Here is a 14,219-nt window from a genome sequence, read left to right as displayed (position 1 = left end):
AGCCACGACAGCAAGTATATAAGATTCAGGACTGTACATAACCTTAAAATACACAGTTAGAAGGACTGAATTTTAAGACTTTTTTTTTTTTTTTAAGAGAGAGTGTCTTAGCCAGGCACGGTGGCTTATGCTAATCCCAGCACTTTGGAGGTGGGTGGATCACTTGAGCCCAGGAGTTCAAGACCAGCCTGGGAAACATGCCAAAACCCCATCTTTTCAAAAAAAAGAGAGAGACAGTGTCTCGCTCTGTCACCCAGGTTAGAGCACAGTGACACAGGCATAGCTGACTGCAGCCTCGAACTCCTGGGCTCAAGTGACTCTCCTGCCTTGCAGCCTGGGATTATACGTGTGAGCCACTGTGCCTGGCCCTTTAAGACATCTCATATCACTCAGGAGCTTGGTGAGGTAAGAGGAGAATGCATGTTTGGGGTGGAGGCAAGAATCTGTTTTGTTTTTAAATTCAGAAGGGAATTTTTTTTTTTTTAATTTTCCAGATTGGGAAGACATCATAATTATTTTCCCAAGAAAGTCAGGGTCCTTAATACTTTTCCTTCTAGGCCCAAATCAGAGGTCTGTTTTTTTTTCTTCTCTTCCAAGCTTACCTTTGTAAACCCCTTGTGGGTTAGGGAGATGTTGGGAGACAAATGTGTGCTTAAATATGAAAATCAAAAGGCTATTTATCGAAGTGTTAACAGTGATTGCCTCTGGATAGCAACTTGCCTATTTCCCTTGTTCTTTTTCTTATTTCCAAATTTTCTATATTGAATTTCTAGGTAGTAAAACAACAATGAATTGATGTTTAAAGACTGATTAACTGGTTCCTTCTTCAGAAGCTGAGCATAAACACTTGTCCTCATCTCCCCATGGCTGAGACAGTGGCCCTGCCTGGCACCATGGACAGCAATCAGGGAAGGGTGAAAGGGCAAGAGTGGAGCAGGCCTGGGCTTCAGGCGTACACTCTACCCCAAGCCAACCACTTCAGGAGGAATTACTGGGGAAATGCAAAATCATTTCCAAATCTTTTCCTTCCCCACCTTCCAGTCAAGCCATGAATCTCCATTTAAAGCAGCCACTCACTTCTTAGTTCTTTTAAACATTTATTTATTTACTGTACAAAATATTTACATCATCAGCTGCAACTGCCTGGCCCTTTCACCTGGCCTGAGCAATCTGCAGCGGGGCTTGGTCTCTGCCAATTTTCCAGAAACATGCTGACACTCTCCTAGGTATTCACTCATGTCTGGTCTCCTTCAAAGACGCTAAAGGCCAGAAGGGTAGCTGGCCCCCCAAGTACCTGGGTCACAAGGACATAAATAAAATAACTGTCCAAAATAAGAAACACTAATAGAAAATTGCCCAACAAATAACACACTCTCATCTCTTTGACATATTGTACCTTTTCCCCACACTGGCTAGTATGAAAGCAGGATTAGAAAAAAACAAAACAAAACAAAAAAAACGGTAAAAGAAAAGGCCCAAGAGAGCAAAGATACTTTTGAATAAAGTTAGGACAGAGAGAGTAAACTGGAAGAATAGAAAACCACAACAGTACCAAAGGGTTTTGTTTAACAAAGACTGGTGCCTAAGGACCACCACAGGGATGCAGCTGCCCTGGTTGGGTTGCAATGGTGCCTAAGATGCTCTGAAAAAGTGCTATGACTAGAGCTTAAAATGACAGATCTAGCCAAGACAATCAACTCAGTCTCCAGGATCAGTCTCTGGAAGGCTGCCGGAGGGGAGAATTCAGAAAAGCAACTGCCAAAAACAGCAGAACCAGTCCACGTGCCCCCAGCTGGAAACCCCTTTCTGGGCCCAAGGGGGCAGCATCATGTTTCCCAGGGTGATGATAAACCTTCCTGTACATATCCCATGGGAAAACATTTGGGCAAGCAGCAGCACCTTGTCCTGGTCCCTGAGGAGAGCAGTGACCATGTGGCATGGAGGATCCTGGGGTACAGAGACCCTGATGCTGGATCCCGGACCCCAAGGATGAGTGAGGTCAGCACCCATGTGCCAAGAAAGGACAAATGATGACTGCGAAAGAGTGAGGTCAGGCAGGAACTGTAGCAGCTCAGGAGGGCTTGTTCCTCATGATCCCTGGGAACAGGAGGGCTCAGACATGCTTCCAGGAGGCCAAGGCATTGCCAAAGTCCTGCCTTGTCTCAGGACTCTGTGTACTTGCTGGTTTTGGCAATAAGGATGGCTTGTAATATTCTGAGTTGACTGCCCCATTGGGAATGGTAGCTTGCAGCAAAGCCTTCTTAAAAACACAAATTTGGGAAGTCAATGAGATTTTGAATCTTGAAATTGTTCTCAAATAGTAATGAAAAAGGATGTTGTCATCTTCCAAGAGACAGCAGCAGGTACTCTTCAATCATCATTCAACAGTGAACCTAATAAGCTTCCTCCCTCCTTAGTTCTCCTTCCTTGTAACTGATGGAGCAAAGGGGAGTATAGGGGTTGGCAGGTGTTTACTGTGTAACATATCACCTCCATGTTCGTCCCTAGTGTCCTGACCCCAAGGACCTGTGATAAGCACGTAAACTCCTAATCCCTGGTCCTTTGTCTTAGTGCTGCCAGAGAACACCAAGCAGACAGAGAATCAGGGATTGCTGGCATACTATTCTTACTGTTCTAATCTTTTGCTACAAAATTTTCTTCAGTAGAACGCTAAAGAATCCCCAGCTTTTAGCAGACTACATAATAGGGAAGTCAGTGGCCCAAGCCGGCCATACTTCAGTGCCAATAACCAACTCAGGGAAAAGCATCAGTAGTCTCCAAGCCAGCCACACGCCTAGGCATGCCCCACTCTGGAGGCTACAGCTCAGCTATCCTTCATATTCTTCAGTCTATCTGCTTTTCTCACTGGCTACAATTCAAGAAAAAGCTTAGAGAGTTCTTCTTTGTGGATTAATAATCGTTTCCAGAAATGCCTGAAGGGAAAGTGCTTTTTCCAGTTCTGACACCACAAAAAGAGATTCTTTTTATCAGTCCTCATTAGAGGCAGTCCAGTGCCATGGCCTATGCCTACCACTGTGCAGAGGGACTGCTCCTATGGGCCACCTCCTATCTGTCCCTCTCTCCTGGCTCCTGATGAGAAGAGGCAATCACCCCACCCATGAGAAGGACTCAAGTACCAGTCTGGTCAAGTAGTGAGGGCCAAAGAGGGTGTCTCCAAGGAGTATCAGCAGAGGGAGTTTTGGAGCAGTGTAGATTTAAGGGTCTCCACACTAGTTTCCCAACAGGGCTGAGCCCCGTGTGCCATCTCCCTCAGCTACTGAGATCTTCAAAGGACCAAATAAATGACAGCAGCATGGTCCTCTTCTCATGACAGAATGAAGAGCTCAGCTTACATACCATGCCAAAGTGGCCTGTGGTAGATATGGGCAGAGAGCAGGTGAGGTAAAGACAAGGCTTGTAGGTGACACAATCCTCCAGACACAGGGGAGCATGCGGCATCTTCTGGCTGATGGTTATGTGTGTTAGGATCAGTGGTTATGATGTCTGTAACTTGTGCCCAGAAGCTCCAGAGAGCATGGGAGCCAAGTGGATGACAGGAGAGCGGTCAGAGCATGCCAAAGCCCTCGCAACCCTCGCTGATGGCCAGCTGCAGCATCCTGTGCACCTCTTCATAGGAGTCATATGTAGGGAGGCACAGCTGGTTAAAACTGGAAGGGCAAGGGAGAAGTGATTAACTCATACCACCAAACACTGGACATGCATCAGGCGGGCAGATACCTACCATGTGTGTGCAGTAGGCAGCGTGCTATGGGTCGGAGCGGCAATAATCTGAAATGAGGGACAGAGGGCGGCAAAGCCTCCAGGTGGTAGCTGAGAGGAGCCTGTTGTGAACTGAAGAAGCCGAGCCAGCTCCTCCTGGGTCAGACTGGAAACCACAGTCCAAAACCACCTCATGACCTGGCAGGGAGAGCACAGGGCTGGGATCACACATGGTAAACAGCCTAGGGTTAGAACCCTGTGGAAGGAACAAGATACACTGAAGTGGGGCTGTGCCCCAGTTACCATTCTATGAGGACACAGGATAGGAACAGTTTGACAAGCACTTCAAGAATTTACATTGTCACACCATTAGGAGGGTAGTCACTGACTGTTGGTTCTCTTTCTTTGCCATCTCCAATTTACTACTCCTGTGGCAGTCAGCATGATAGCCCCTAGGGATCAGGGCTCCCTTCTGCCTGGACAATCACCTGTCTTTCCCCATATATCATTTTCTTTTCCCCAGAAAACATGTCAACTGCTTTGACTCCTCTACTTTTTTTTCTTTTTTCTTTTTCTTTTGAGACAGAGTCTCGCTCTGTCGCCCAGGCTGCAATGCAGTGGCGTGATCTCAGCTCACTCCACCTCCTGGGTTCAAGCGATTCTCCTGCCTCAGCCTTCCAAGTAGCTGGGACTACAGGCATGTGCCACTATGCCCAGCTAATTTTTTTTTTTTTTTTTTTGTATTTTTAGTAGAGTTGGGCTTTCACCATGCTGGCTGGCTGGTCTCAAACTCCTGACCTTGTGATCCGCCTGCCTCAGCCTCCCAAAGTGCTGGGATTACAGGCATGAGCCACTGCACCCGGCTTCCTCTACTTTTTCCTTCTGAAACTTTTTCCTTATAACATGGCACAAATCCAACCGAAGAAGTTTGGTCCATTTACCTTTTCTCTGAAATGCCATGAGCCACCAACAACTACTGCATGAGCTTTGAAGTCAGACACACTGATGTCTCCAGTCCCACACATCAGAAGCTGGAAAAAGATGGTAAGGTGTTACTATGACAGTCAGAGAGACAAAGACCCAATATAAGGTCAAAATTACCTAAGTTAACAGGCAAAATGTAGAATAAAGAAAACATTACTAGGAAAAAGACTGAAGGTGAGATCATAATGCCAGAATACTGCTTTAGGAAAATCAGTTACATACAATAGGGCAATAGTTGCTAACCAGTGGGTAAAAAAAGAATCACATGGCTTTTAAAATATATATTTGTGCAAGTGTTGGTGGCCCTACCTTGGACCTCTAAATCTGACTCTCTTGGAACAGGTTATGAGCTTATGCAGGAAGCAAAAAAATTGCCCAGGTATTTCTTTCTTCAGAGTGAGACTCTGTCTCACTCTGTCTCGGCTCACTGCAACCTCTACCTCTCCACCTTGCATGTTCAAGAGATTCTCCTGCCTCAGCAGTACTCCTCTCCTTGAGTAGCTGGGATTACAGGCGAGGTATTTCTGATGAATACCCTAATTAAGAACTGCTGCTATGGATTATTTTTAATTGAAACAAAGGACAACAAAACCACACAAACAAAAACTAAGTGTTTCCTGAGAGTCTGGTCTAAACTTAACCTGTGAATAACAAGGAGAAAAGGCAAGCTGTTTCCCCAAAATCCCCAGTCCCATTTATGAATTTGTTGGATGGCCTTTCCTTTTTCTTAGGATGCATTCTTTTGTGGATTGAACTTTTACTACCTTCCCTTCGGCTCTGCCTCTACTTGATCAGATAAATTTAAAAGTATGCCAAAAAATGAGAACATTAATGACATCAGAGCCCTAAACATCTTGTTGATGTCCTAATTTGGTTCAGGATCCAGCATGTTACTTAGCAGACTGCAAGTACTCATCCAATAGCTATAAAGAATACATCCTAACCAAGAGACAAGAAAAACCCAAACTAAGCCTGAGAAGCCTTGGCTCCTTCAAAGAGAACTTGCTAAGCTGATGAGGAACTAAGAGCAGGATGTGGAACAACTGTAAGACACCACGTCCTTCCTTTCTACTCACTTCTACAAATTGTTACAAATGCTTTGCTTCAAAATAAAACAAAATTTGCCCGTAGCTACTCCTCAGCCCAAAAACTAACAGTGCCAGGTAACAGGTTTATCAGAAACTTTAGGCTGAGCCGTGGAGAGTTCATTTTGTTTGGATTTCACATCTGAAGATATAAAACATGAAAATTACAGATTTTGATTCTTGTTCTCAAATCCATTTCAGTTAATAAAGAATCGGGCAAGACCACCTAAAACTACTTTTTCCCCCCATTTTAAAAGAAAACCTTCCTCCCTAAAGAAACAGTTTGTAGAAAGACACTCCTCACAGAAACTATGGGAATTTAGAACTAATAACTTGCATCGCACCATCTTGTACAGAGGTCTCATCTGTGAGCAACAGGCCACAACAGACTCATGTTATTCTTTGCCCACACCTGATACGGACTTCAATTCTGCTAATTATACAATAGTATTTACCATCTTAGAGCCATCATTTTAGTTGTTACAGGATCTGAAATAGGAATGAATTTACTATATAAATAAAAATATATACTATATACTGTTGCAGTCTAATGCTTTTGAAATATGATCACATCTTTTGGTTTGTTTCCTTCACTTCATTAGAATGTAGCCCCTGAGGGCTGGAACTTTGTCTTATTCGTTACTCTTTCCGCAGTAGGGTCAATGAATGGAGGAGCGACAAAAGTGGAACCACCTCTTGCATAAATGGCTTTCCAGCTGCATCTCATAAGAGAAGGTACACCAAGCTGGTTCCTGTAAGGTACAAAAATGCCAAGTTAAGAATGGGAGTCTGAATTGCAAGCACTTACCTCAAGCTCATTCTCATCAAAAATAGCCAAAAGGTTCTCAGGGACCAATTCATTCAGGCCTGAAACAAAGTAGACAAGTTAATGTCATACATAACCACACTATGGATACAGGTGTTTTAACTTCAAAGCCAAGAACATACAGGAGCTCACCTTTTAGGAAATGTTCCACCTCCTCTTTCACTTGACTGGCCAGCCGATATTGGGCCAGCAAATTTAAATAGAAGATTTTATTCGCATTGGTGACTGGAGTTTGAGCTCCACCTGTCATGAGTTCTACAACCTGTAACAGGCGGCAAAAGACAGACAAGAAGCTGTGGATGGAAATTTTTAAGATGACATCTGCCTGTATGTTTTACAGACACAGAATTACTGACCTCCATCACTAACAGTCACAAGTTTCTGCCGTGCATTTAACTTTCCAACACACTTGGTTTAATTTAGTTCCTAAGCTTCCGGGTTCCTACCACTATTGCTGTATACTAGCTACTATTTCAGAAATGGGTGTCTGGGTAAGGTCTTCTCTGACTCAGTCAAGTAGTAGTGATGCAATAGAAGATATTATGGCTCCTTGTTAGCAGTGTTTTAATCTATGATCCAAAATGAAACCACTACTGACCTTTTCTCTAAGCAACTAAGAGTAAAGTCGGATAAGCAGTAAAGGAGTCTTTTTATGTCTCAGAAATTCCCAGATGGGAACAATTGTTCCCACACATTCTTTTATCTCTGAGTCAACAGAACGAGCCAAGTTTGATACTTGAAGATCCTGGATTCTAATCTCAGCCCTTATGCTAGCTTGCTATAGACCTTTGGTTAATTGCCCCTCCAGACCTTAGGGGCAATTATTTGGCCCTAATTTTCCTATCTGCAAAGAAAACACTGAACAAACTGTATGACTCTCAAATAGAATTGGTAACCCCCAATAAACTACTAAGGGAACCTTGAAAGAGCCCTGAAGCACAGCTTAAAACCATCATCCAGGAATATTTGTGTAGCGTGACCAAGGCTGTCTCCACAGGTGAATGAAGTTATAAGATCAGCTTTTAAGACAACAGCATGGTAGCAATAGCATGCTACTCCACAGCAGGGATTCTCAATGGATCTAAAAATTTAAAATGTTTTTTCTGTTGGTATGTACAATCCCGGATCTTTTTTTTTTTATTTCTATCTAGGAGCCTAAGAAATAAATTATTAAGATTTAGTATTCATATTAAACACAATTAAAATGAGCAATACCTTGGGTCTGAGGACCCTAATTCAGTGTCCTATTGACTCTAGCTGCCTTATCATGCCAGCTCAGGAAGTCAGGTCTAATCCCATGTGTACAAAGGCAGACAGCTGGGAATCCCATAATTTTCAGGAAGGATATTTGATTATCAGTATAGTGGTAACAATGGTCATAATTTTTCAATCATTCCTATTCTGCTTTTAACTTTATATTTACTGCAACTTTAGCCTCATCATTATCATTTGATGCTGTTTAACACCACAATGTAAATAGAAGCACATGCATCAAAAATATCTCTGGCTCATCGTTTTCTAATAAAAAGTTTTGGTTTTATTATTTTGAGACACGGTTTTGCTGTGTCACCCAGGCTGGAGTGCAGTGGTGCAATCATAGCTCACTGTAGCCTTAACCTCCTGGGCTCAAGCGATGTTCCACCTTCAGCGCCCACTTCCTTCCACACTCCCCCGGTAGCTAGGACCACAGGCACATGCCACCATACCCAGCTAGATTTTTTAAAGTTTTTGTAAAGACAGGGTCTTGCCAAAGTTGCCCAGGCTGGTCTTGAACTCCTGGTCTCAAGCGATCCTCCTGCCTCAGCCTCCCAAAGTGTTGAAATTACAGGCCATGAGCCACTGCGCCCAGCCAAAAAGTTTAAAAATATACAGGCATTGTGTTAAAATAGAAATCACCTACATCACTACTGCGAATGTTGACACAGACACTGCCATCTCTTCCAAATATGCTTGCACAGTGACACTTCATCATCATTCAGTTATTTTTCAATTAGAAATAGGACTCGGTGGGACAGATGGGAGATATGTGTCTTTTGCTTCACTCAAATGTAATAGACAACACAAATATGGAACATTTCCACCACTGCAGAAAGTCATCTTAGATAGTCCTGCTCTATAGGAAACTGGAGAACATGGGACCCAGAGGCTTTGGTCCTCTTTCTCACCTTATCCAATTGACCTGATTTATTATATTTCTCTTCTGCAAAGACCAGCTCCATCTCACTCATGTCATTGTTGAGGATAAAACAAACTTTAGATTTGTAGAATTCTGGGTCATCTGTTTCAAAGTACTGAGGAGGCGGAAAGACACAGAACAGAACATGAATACTCTTGCCCTGAAAGGAAAGTTTTAACTGCTTAAAACCACTTATCCCCTCAACCTTAAAAATTATTATTTACAACCCCAGGAGGAGAGATTTCAGGGTTAATGGCCAGGGGCCTTAGTAGAAAATGCACACCCAAGACGTTACCTTGTAATGCATACGCAGTCCTATGATTTGGGCCAGGAAAGAGCGGGTGAAGCGAGCTCGAACCAACTGCTTGTAGGCTCCTCCTAGAGAGGACTCGTAGAGACACTTGCCCACGAGCCGTCCAGCAAACTCATACATTTTCAGGCGCAGATGAGCGGGGCGATTAGGGTTGGGATGCACCTGTTCAAGAAAGAGGCTGAAAGGCCCTGAGCCATTTTTCTTCAAGCCCAGTTCTGGAAAGACCCTTCTTCCCCAACCCCATGCCAAAGGAACAAGAACTTCACTCTGAGGATCAGAGCCCATCCAAATGTTAGTTTTTTGGTAGCCACCATTGAGTAATTCCAAGTGACTGGAAGATAAAGGGCAAAGGTGGACTTAATTAAGAATCTTATATTAAGTTTGTGGTTAATCAGCAGATGATGTGATGCCTTTTCCCTAAACCAGAACTTCTTTCAGCCAAAGCGTACTTCTCTACTGACACCTTTGTCTAGTCAAAGATCTAGTACAGGAATCATTTGCTTCAGATATGTTTTGAGAAAGAGGCTTAATTATTATAACTAGCAGAGTAGACATTGTACTATAATGTTTTTTAGTCAAATATTCAGCTGTCTGCATTTTTGCTTATCTTACAGATGAAATAATAAAGGCAAAGAGGAGGAAGACAATCTGATTAGCTCATATTTTAAGCAGCAAAATAAAGAATAGGACACAGGTTCTCAGGTTCCCAGATCAGTTTCATAATTTCAAATCCCGGTTAGTCTACCCATGATAACACAATCCACATCTTCCACCCACCCGTCACCGACTCACTAGTGCTTGGTTGTTGTCACTGAACCGGGTGAAGAGCTGATTGGTGGTATCAAACAGCGCTTTGCAGATGAGCTCAAACCATTCCCGGCGAGGCCCTCCCCAGTCCAGAGCTGAAAAGCATAATGAAAATAAAAAATGACTCTGCCCTACCTCCTCTTACCACTTTTGTTTATTGAGTAATTTTATATTCTCCACATTCCCTCTATTGTACTATCCTGGTGTTTCTCCATTGCAACTCATCTAAACTGTGGTCCTTTTGAAATCCCACCTCTTTTTGTAGGATTAATGGTATTCTGATCACTAAGGAAATGCCCCCTAGTATGGAAATGCCAGAGGTTGGAGATCCCAGGAAACGGACATTTCTCTCAAGGTAACCAAGGTTCAGGCTCTTAGAACCCTCCCTCCAAGTCCCTGTATGTGTGTGTTCCACAAGCTTCTCCATGCTATCCTGCCCAGTAAATACTACCCTTTTTCTCTTGACTCATGGTTCTCTTTCCCTGGGGGTGGGGGGTGGGGGGAACAAACCAAAAAAAAACCCTAGGGTGTTTTTTTTTTGTTTTTTTTTTTTATGGAGAGGGAGTAAGAGAAGGTGGGAGTGGGGAGAAGGGTTCAAAAAGATGAATATAAAATTTCAAAACTGACCTTCTTCATCCTGGAAAACAACCTCAAAGTTCTTGCTCCAATCTGAGATGGAGAAATTCCGAGTGGCTTTCAGAGACTGAAAAGCAGTGAAAGGAAGGGAATTGTCAGAACACTGGCTGGTATCCTCTGGATGTTAAAGACAACAACACAAGAGCACTGCCATTGTCTGTTGGACTAACTACAACTACCTGAAGGAGACATGTTACTCATAAACAAGCTTTAATGATACCACCTGACATTTATGCACATAACTTCAAATTTAAAGTTTTTAAAAATAATCTGATTTGTCTTTACATCATCACTTTGTTGGAAAGCTGAAGTTGTTTTTTTCTTTTTCTTTTGTTTTAAACAATCCTTGTTTTAGTAATGAAAACATTCTTGCATAAAGAAGTAAAAAATGACTCAAGTCAGTAAGCTGTAAGCAAAACAACCAAGGAATCCTGGTTTTCAGCAAAGCATGGTCTATCCTCTAGACATCTTTATCCACAAGGCTAGGTTCAGACAGTGAGCCATGCCACACGGAGAATATGGCTGAGAAAAGGGGTTTCCAGTCACACCTACCAGAGCCAAACATCACAAACACTTTCTGGACAGGAACCAAGCCTTCTCATTCCTGGGGAATGTAAGAACTATGCCAGTGTCTGTGCAGTGGAGACAGACACACATCAGGTGTTCCTTTTCCATCAGACCAAAGTGACAACAAAAATCATTTCCTTTTAATTCAACAAGAGCTCTTCTATTCCAGGGATTCAATAACAAGAAGTTTCTTCTGTAATCACTATTTACACCTGCCCTACATAGGAGTTCCATGGGACTGTTCAGGAACCCATTCAGTAGATTTGAAGGCCAGTAAGTAAACTCCTCTCCCCTCAATAACATACCTCCAACAAATCTGCCCCAAATTTGGTAGGATCAAGTAGAAGAACAGACATAAGTAAAGAGAAAAATGTAGGTTTCAGAATTTAGTATATTTGTCTTTTACAGATATACTTAAAAAAGAGAAATTCAAGTTTCATGAAAAAGATAACCAGATCAGGCATGGTAGCTCATGCCTGTAATCCCAACACTTTGGGAGGCTGAGGCAGGTGTATCACTTGAGTCCAGGAGTTAGGGACCAGCCTGAGCAACATGGCAAAATCCCATCTCTACAAAAAAATACAAAAATTAGCCAGGCATGGTGACACACACCTATAGTCCCAGCTACTTGGGAGGCTGAATTGGGAGTATCACAGCCTGGGGAGATCAAGGCTGCAGTGAGTCATGATCGCACCACTGCAACCCAGCCTGGGCAACAGAGTGAGACCCTGTCTCCAAAAACAAAACAAAAAACAAAACAAAAAACAAAAAGGTAACCTGCAGAATATAGATGTTCAATTGGAAAACTTTGGCATCTGCTGACAGAGATGAAATTTTACCTACCGATTCCAATAAGGCATGCCTGCTGACCTTCAGGGTGACTTTGGAATGTGGTCTTTTCATGTGGACCTGCCGAAGCTCTCGCTGGAAAAAGTTCACCTTGTCCTGAAAGGTCTCAGAGCCTCCTGGGGAGCAGCAAGATCCATCATTAGAGCCTCATTACAAGCCATCTGTGCAGTCCTGCCTCTCCACCCTCATGGATGTGGCTGGGCTCACTACCCTCCCTATAGAACCCCTGTGTAACCTCACCTATGTTCTTATGCAGGGAGCGGATAAAAGTGGCAGCCAGAATGTTCCTCTCCTTACAGCTGAGCTCCACAGGAGGTTGAATGCCATCATCCACCACCAGTGTGAGGAGCTTATGGACAGGGTCAGGACCAAGGTATGAAAACTGGTAAAGAAAAAGAAAGAAATTAATCTGTAAAACCCTCAAGCCCAGTAAAAATCCTCCACAGCTCTACCCTCTGTACCAACCAATAATAAGAAGTTAGGCTTGTTTTCTTCAAATGAGGACCTATCAGGAATACATTTCATTATTTTTCCCTTCAGTGATTTACATTTCAACATTTTAAATTATTTTAGTCACAGAGACTGCCTTTAGTCAGGACCACTGGCAAAACTACAGACCTTCCAACATAAAATATAGGAAGGGTGATATATTAAATAGCAATAAATGGTAATAGGGTGATATATTAAATAGCAATAGTAAGGATACATTAAATAGCAATAAATGACTACTCCAAACTGATCAGATGAAAATTATTTTTATAAAATGGCATATTCTAGCCTTTGGGCAAAAGTTTAGATTCTAGAAGCCCAGAAAAGTTAAAAACAAACAAACAATGTATTTTAATATATGAGAGAGCTGCTTCTAAAGGAATTAGCTTCAGCACACTGGGAGACCAAGCTTGGGCCAGAGTTACAAACATCTTCTCTATTAACTTAAGTCTTGAAGGCAAAGGATCACTGTTGAAGTATTCTGAGTTGCTGCTAATAACTGTTTCTGTAGGTATGTGTCCTTCCAGATTTTATATATTCTTCATGCCATTTAGTGAGGAGATAATGATGCTTTATTTGGCAATGAATCCTGTGTACACTGTGAGATTTTGCAGAAACATTAAAAGTGCTTCTGAGAAAAAATAAAAGGTTGACAGTCCAGAGATGAAGCATGCTTGATGTGGCCAGACATAAGGTTCAGCTTACTTTTGTTCCTGGACACACTCGGAAGGTATAAAGGCGCCAGGGGATGATCTTCAGGTAGAACTCCTTTACTGAGAATTGCTGGAGGACCAAGAGACAGGAAATGAAGTGAATGATAGATAAAAAAGCTCTATTTGGGTATTCTTATTCAAATATCATAGTCCCTATTTACATTTCTCATAACCTTTCCTCTCCATGGACAAAAATAATAATAATTTAGTGAGCACTAAAGTCAAATAAATACATTAACTCTCTATTTAAAAAGGCAAATTAAAAATATTACTCTGATGACCAAGTGTGAATGGCTCACACCTGAAATCCCAGCACTTTGGGAGGCCGAGGGAGGCAGATCACTTGAGGCCAGGAGTTCAAGACCAGCCTGGCCAACATGGCAAAACTCGGTCTCTACTAAAAATACAAAAAAATTAGCTGGGTGCGGTAGCTCATGCCTATAATCCCAAGTACTTGGGAGGCTGAGGCACGAGAATCGCTTGAACCCGGGAGGCAGAGGGTGCAGTGAGATTTGACCATGGCACTCTAGCATGGGTGACAAAGTGAGACCCTGTCTCAAAAAATAAAATAAACAAATAAACAAAAAAAAAAAATCACTCTGACAATGCAGTTTCACAAAGAGATATTTCATAATTATAATACTCAAGTCTTTCTAAATATCTGGGATCAGGTCCTCACTTCATGAGAACAGAGTATTTCACCTAGAAACAATCAAAATCTCCTTCTGCTCAGCGCCATGCTGCTCAGAATGACTTCCTCCAAGTTACTGGACAGCAAACACCAGCAACCCACATACACTGCTTTATCCCTATTTGAATGGTGCCAAGGATCTGTCAGGGAAGGGAGACAGGAAGATGGGGTGGGCTGGAGTGGAATATGTTGGTGGTATAAGGGAAGGTCCTCACACAAAAAAGTTCATACAAAAGAGGAAAAGATGATGCAATAATTTTTTAATCTTAAAAAAACCCTTTTATCTGAATATGCAGGTCAGTTGTTTTCTTGATAAAAAAAAAAAAGTTTAAAGAAAATTTCAAACACATACTAAAGAAGACA

At 42.4% G+C, this 14,219-nt stretch overlaps 1 protein-coding gene across 5 annotated transcripts in view; it reads right to left on the bottom strand.

Annotated features, from left to right (window-relative positions):
• Window positions 1-1,077: 1,077 nt before the first annotated feature.
• LOC105495792 (apoptosis resistant E3 ubiquitin protein ligase 1) overlaps window positions 1,078-14,219 on the bottom strand; it is a 30,956-nt gene continuing 17,814 nt past the window's right edge. For 2 of the 5 annotated variants that reach the window (XM_011765577.3, XM_011765576.3), the window contains 12 exons: window positions 13,158-13,235; window positions 12,204-12,345; window positions 11,958-12,079; window positions 10,539-10,614; window positions 9,897-10,006; window positions 9,087-9,266; window positions 8,781-8,906; window positions 6,748-6,877; window positions 6,598-6,656; window positions 4,662-4,751; window positions 3,743-3,918; window positions 2,008-3,668 (listed from right to left, as the gene is read on the bottom strand). In XM_011765577.3, coding sequence (XP_011763879.1) covers window positions 3,566-3,668; window positions 3,743-3,918; window positions 4,662-4,751; window positions 6,598-6,656; window positions 6,748-6,877; window positions 8,781-8,906; window positions 9,087-9,266; window positions 9,897-10,006; window positions 10,539-10,614; window positions 11,958-12,079; window positions 12,204-12,345; window positions 13,158-13,235 — 1,392 coding nt within the window. In that variant the 3' untranslated portion in view covers window positions 2,008-3,565. Of the gene's footprint in view, window positions 3,669-3,742; window positions 3,977-4,661; window positions 4,752-6,597; window positions 6,657-6,747; window positions 6,878-8,780; window positions 8,907-9,086; window positions 9,267-9,896; window positions 10,007-10,538; window positions 10,615-11,957; window positions 12,080-12,203; window positions 12,346-13,157; window positions 13,236-14,219 lie in introns of all 5 variants that reach the window. The other 3 variants (XR_011625729.1, XM_011765578.2, XM_011765579.2) reach the window with 3 other exon arrangements.

This window comes from Macaca nemestrina, chromosome 7, assembly GCF_043159975.1.
Source record: "Macaca nemestrina isolate mMacNem1 chromosome 7, mMacNem.hap1, whole genome shotgun sequence".
NCBI lineage: Eukaryota > Metazoa > Chordata > Mammalia > Primates > Cercopithecidae > Macaca > Macaca nemestrina.
Note: the sequence above shows the minus strand (reverse complement) of the source record. Positions and strands in the feature narration are given on the sequence as shown.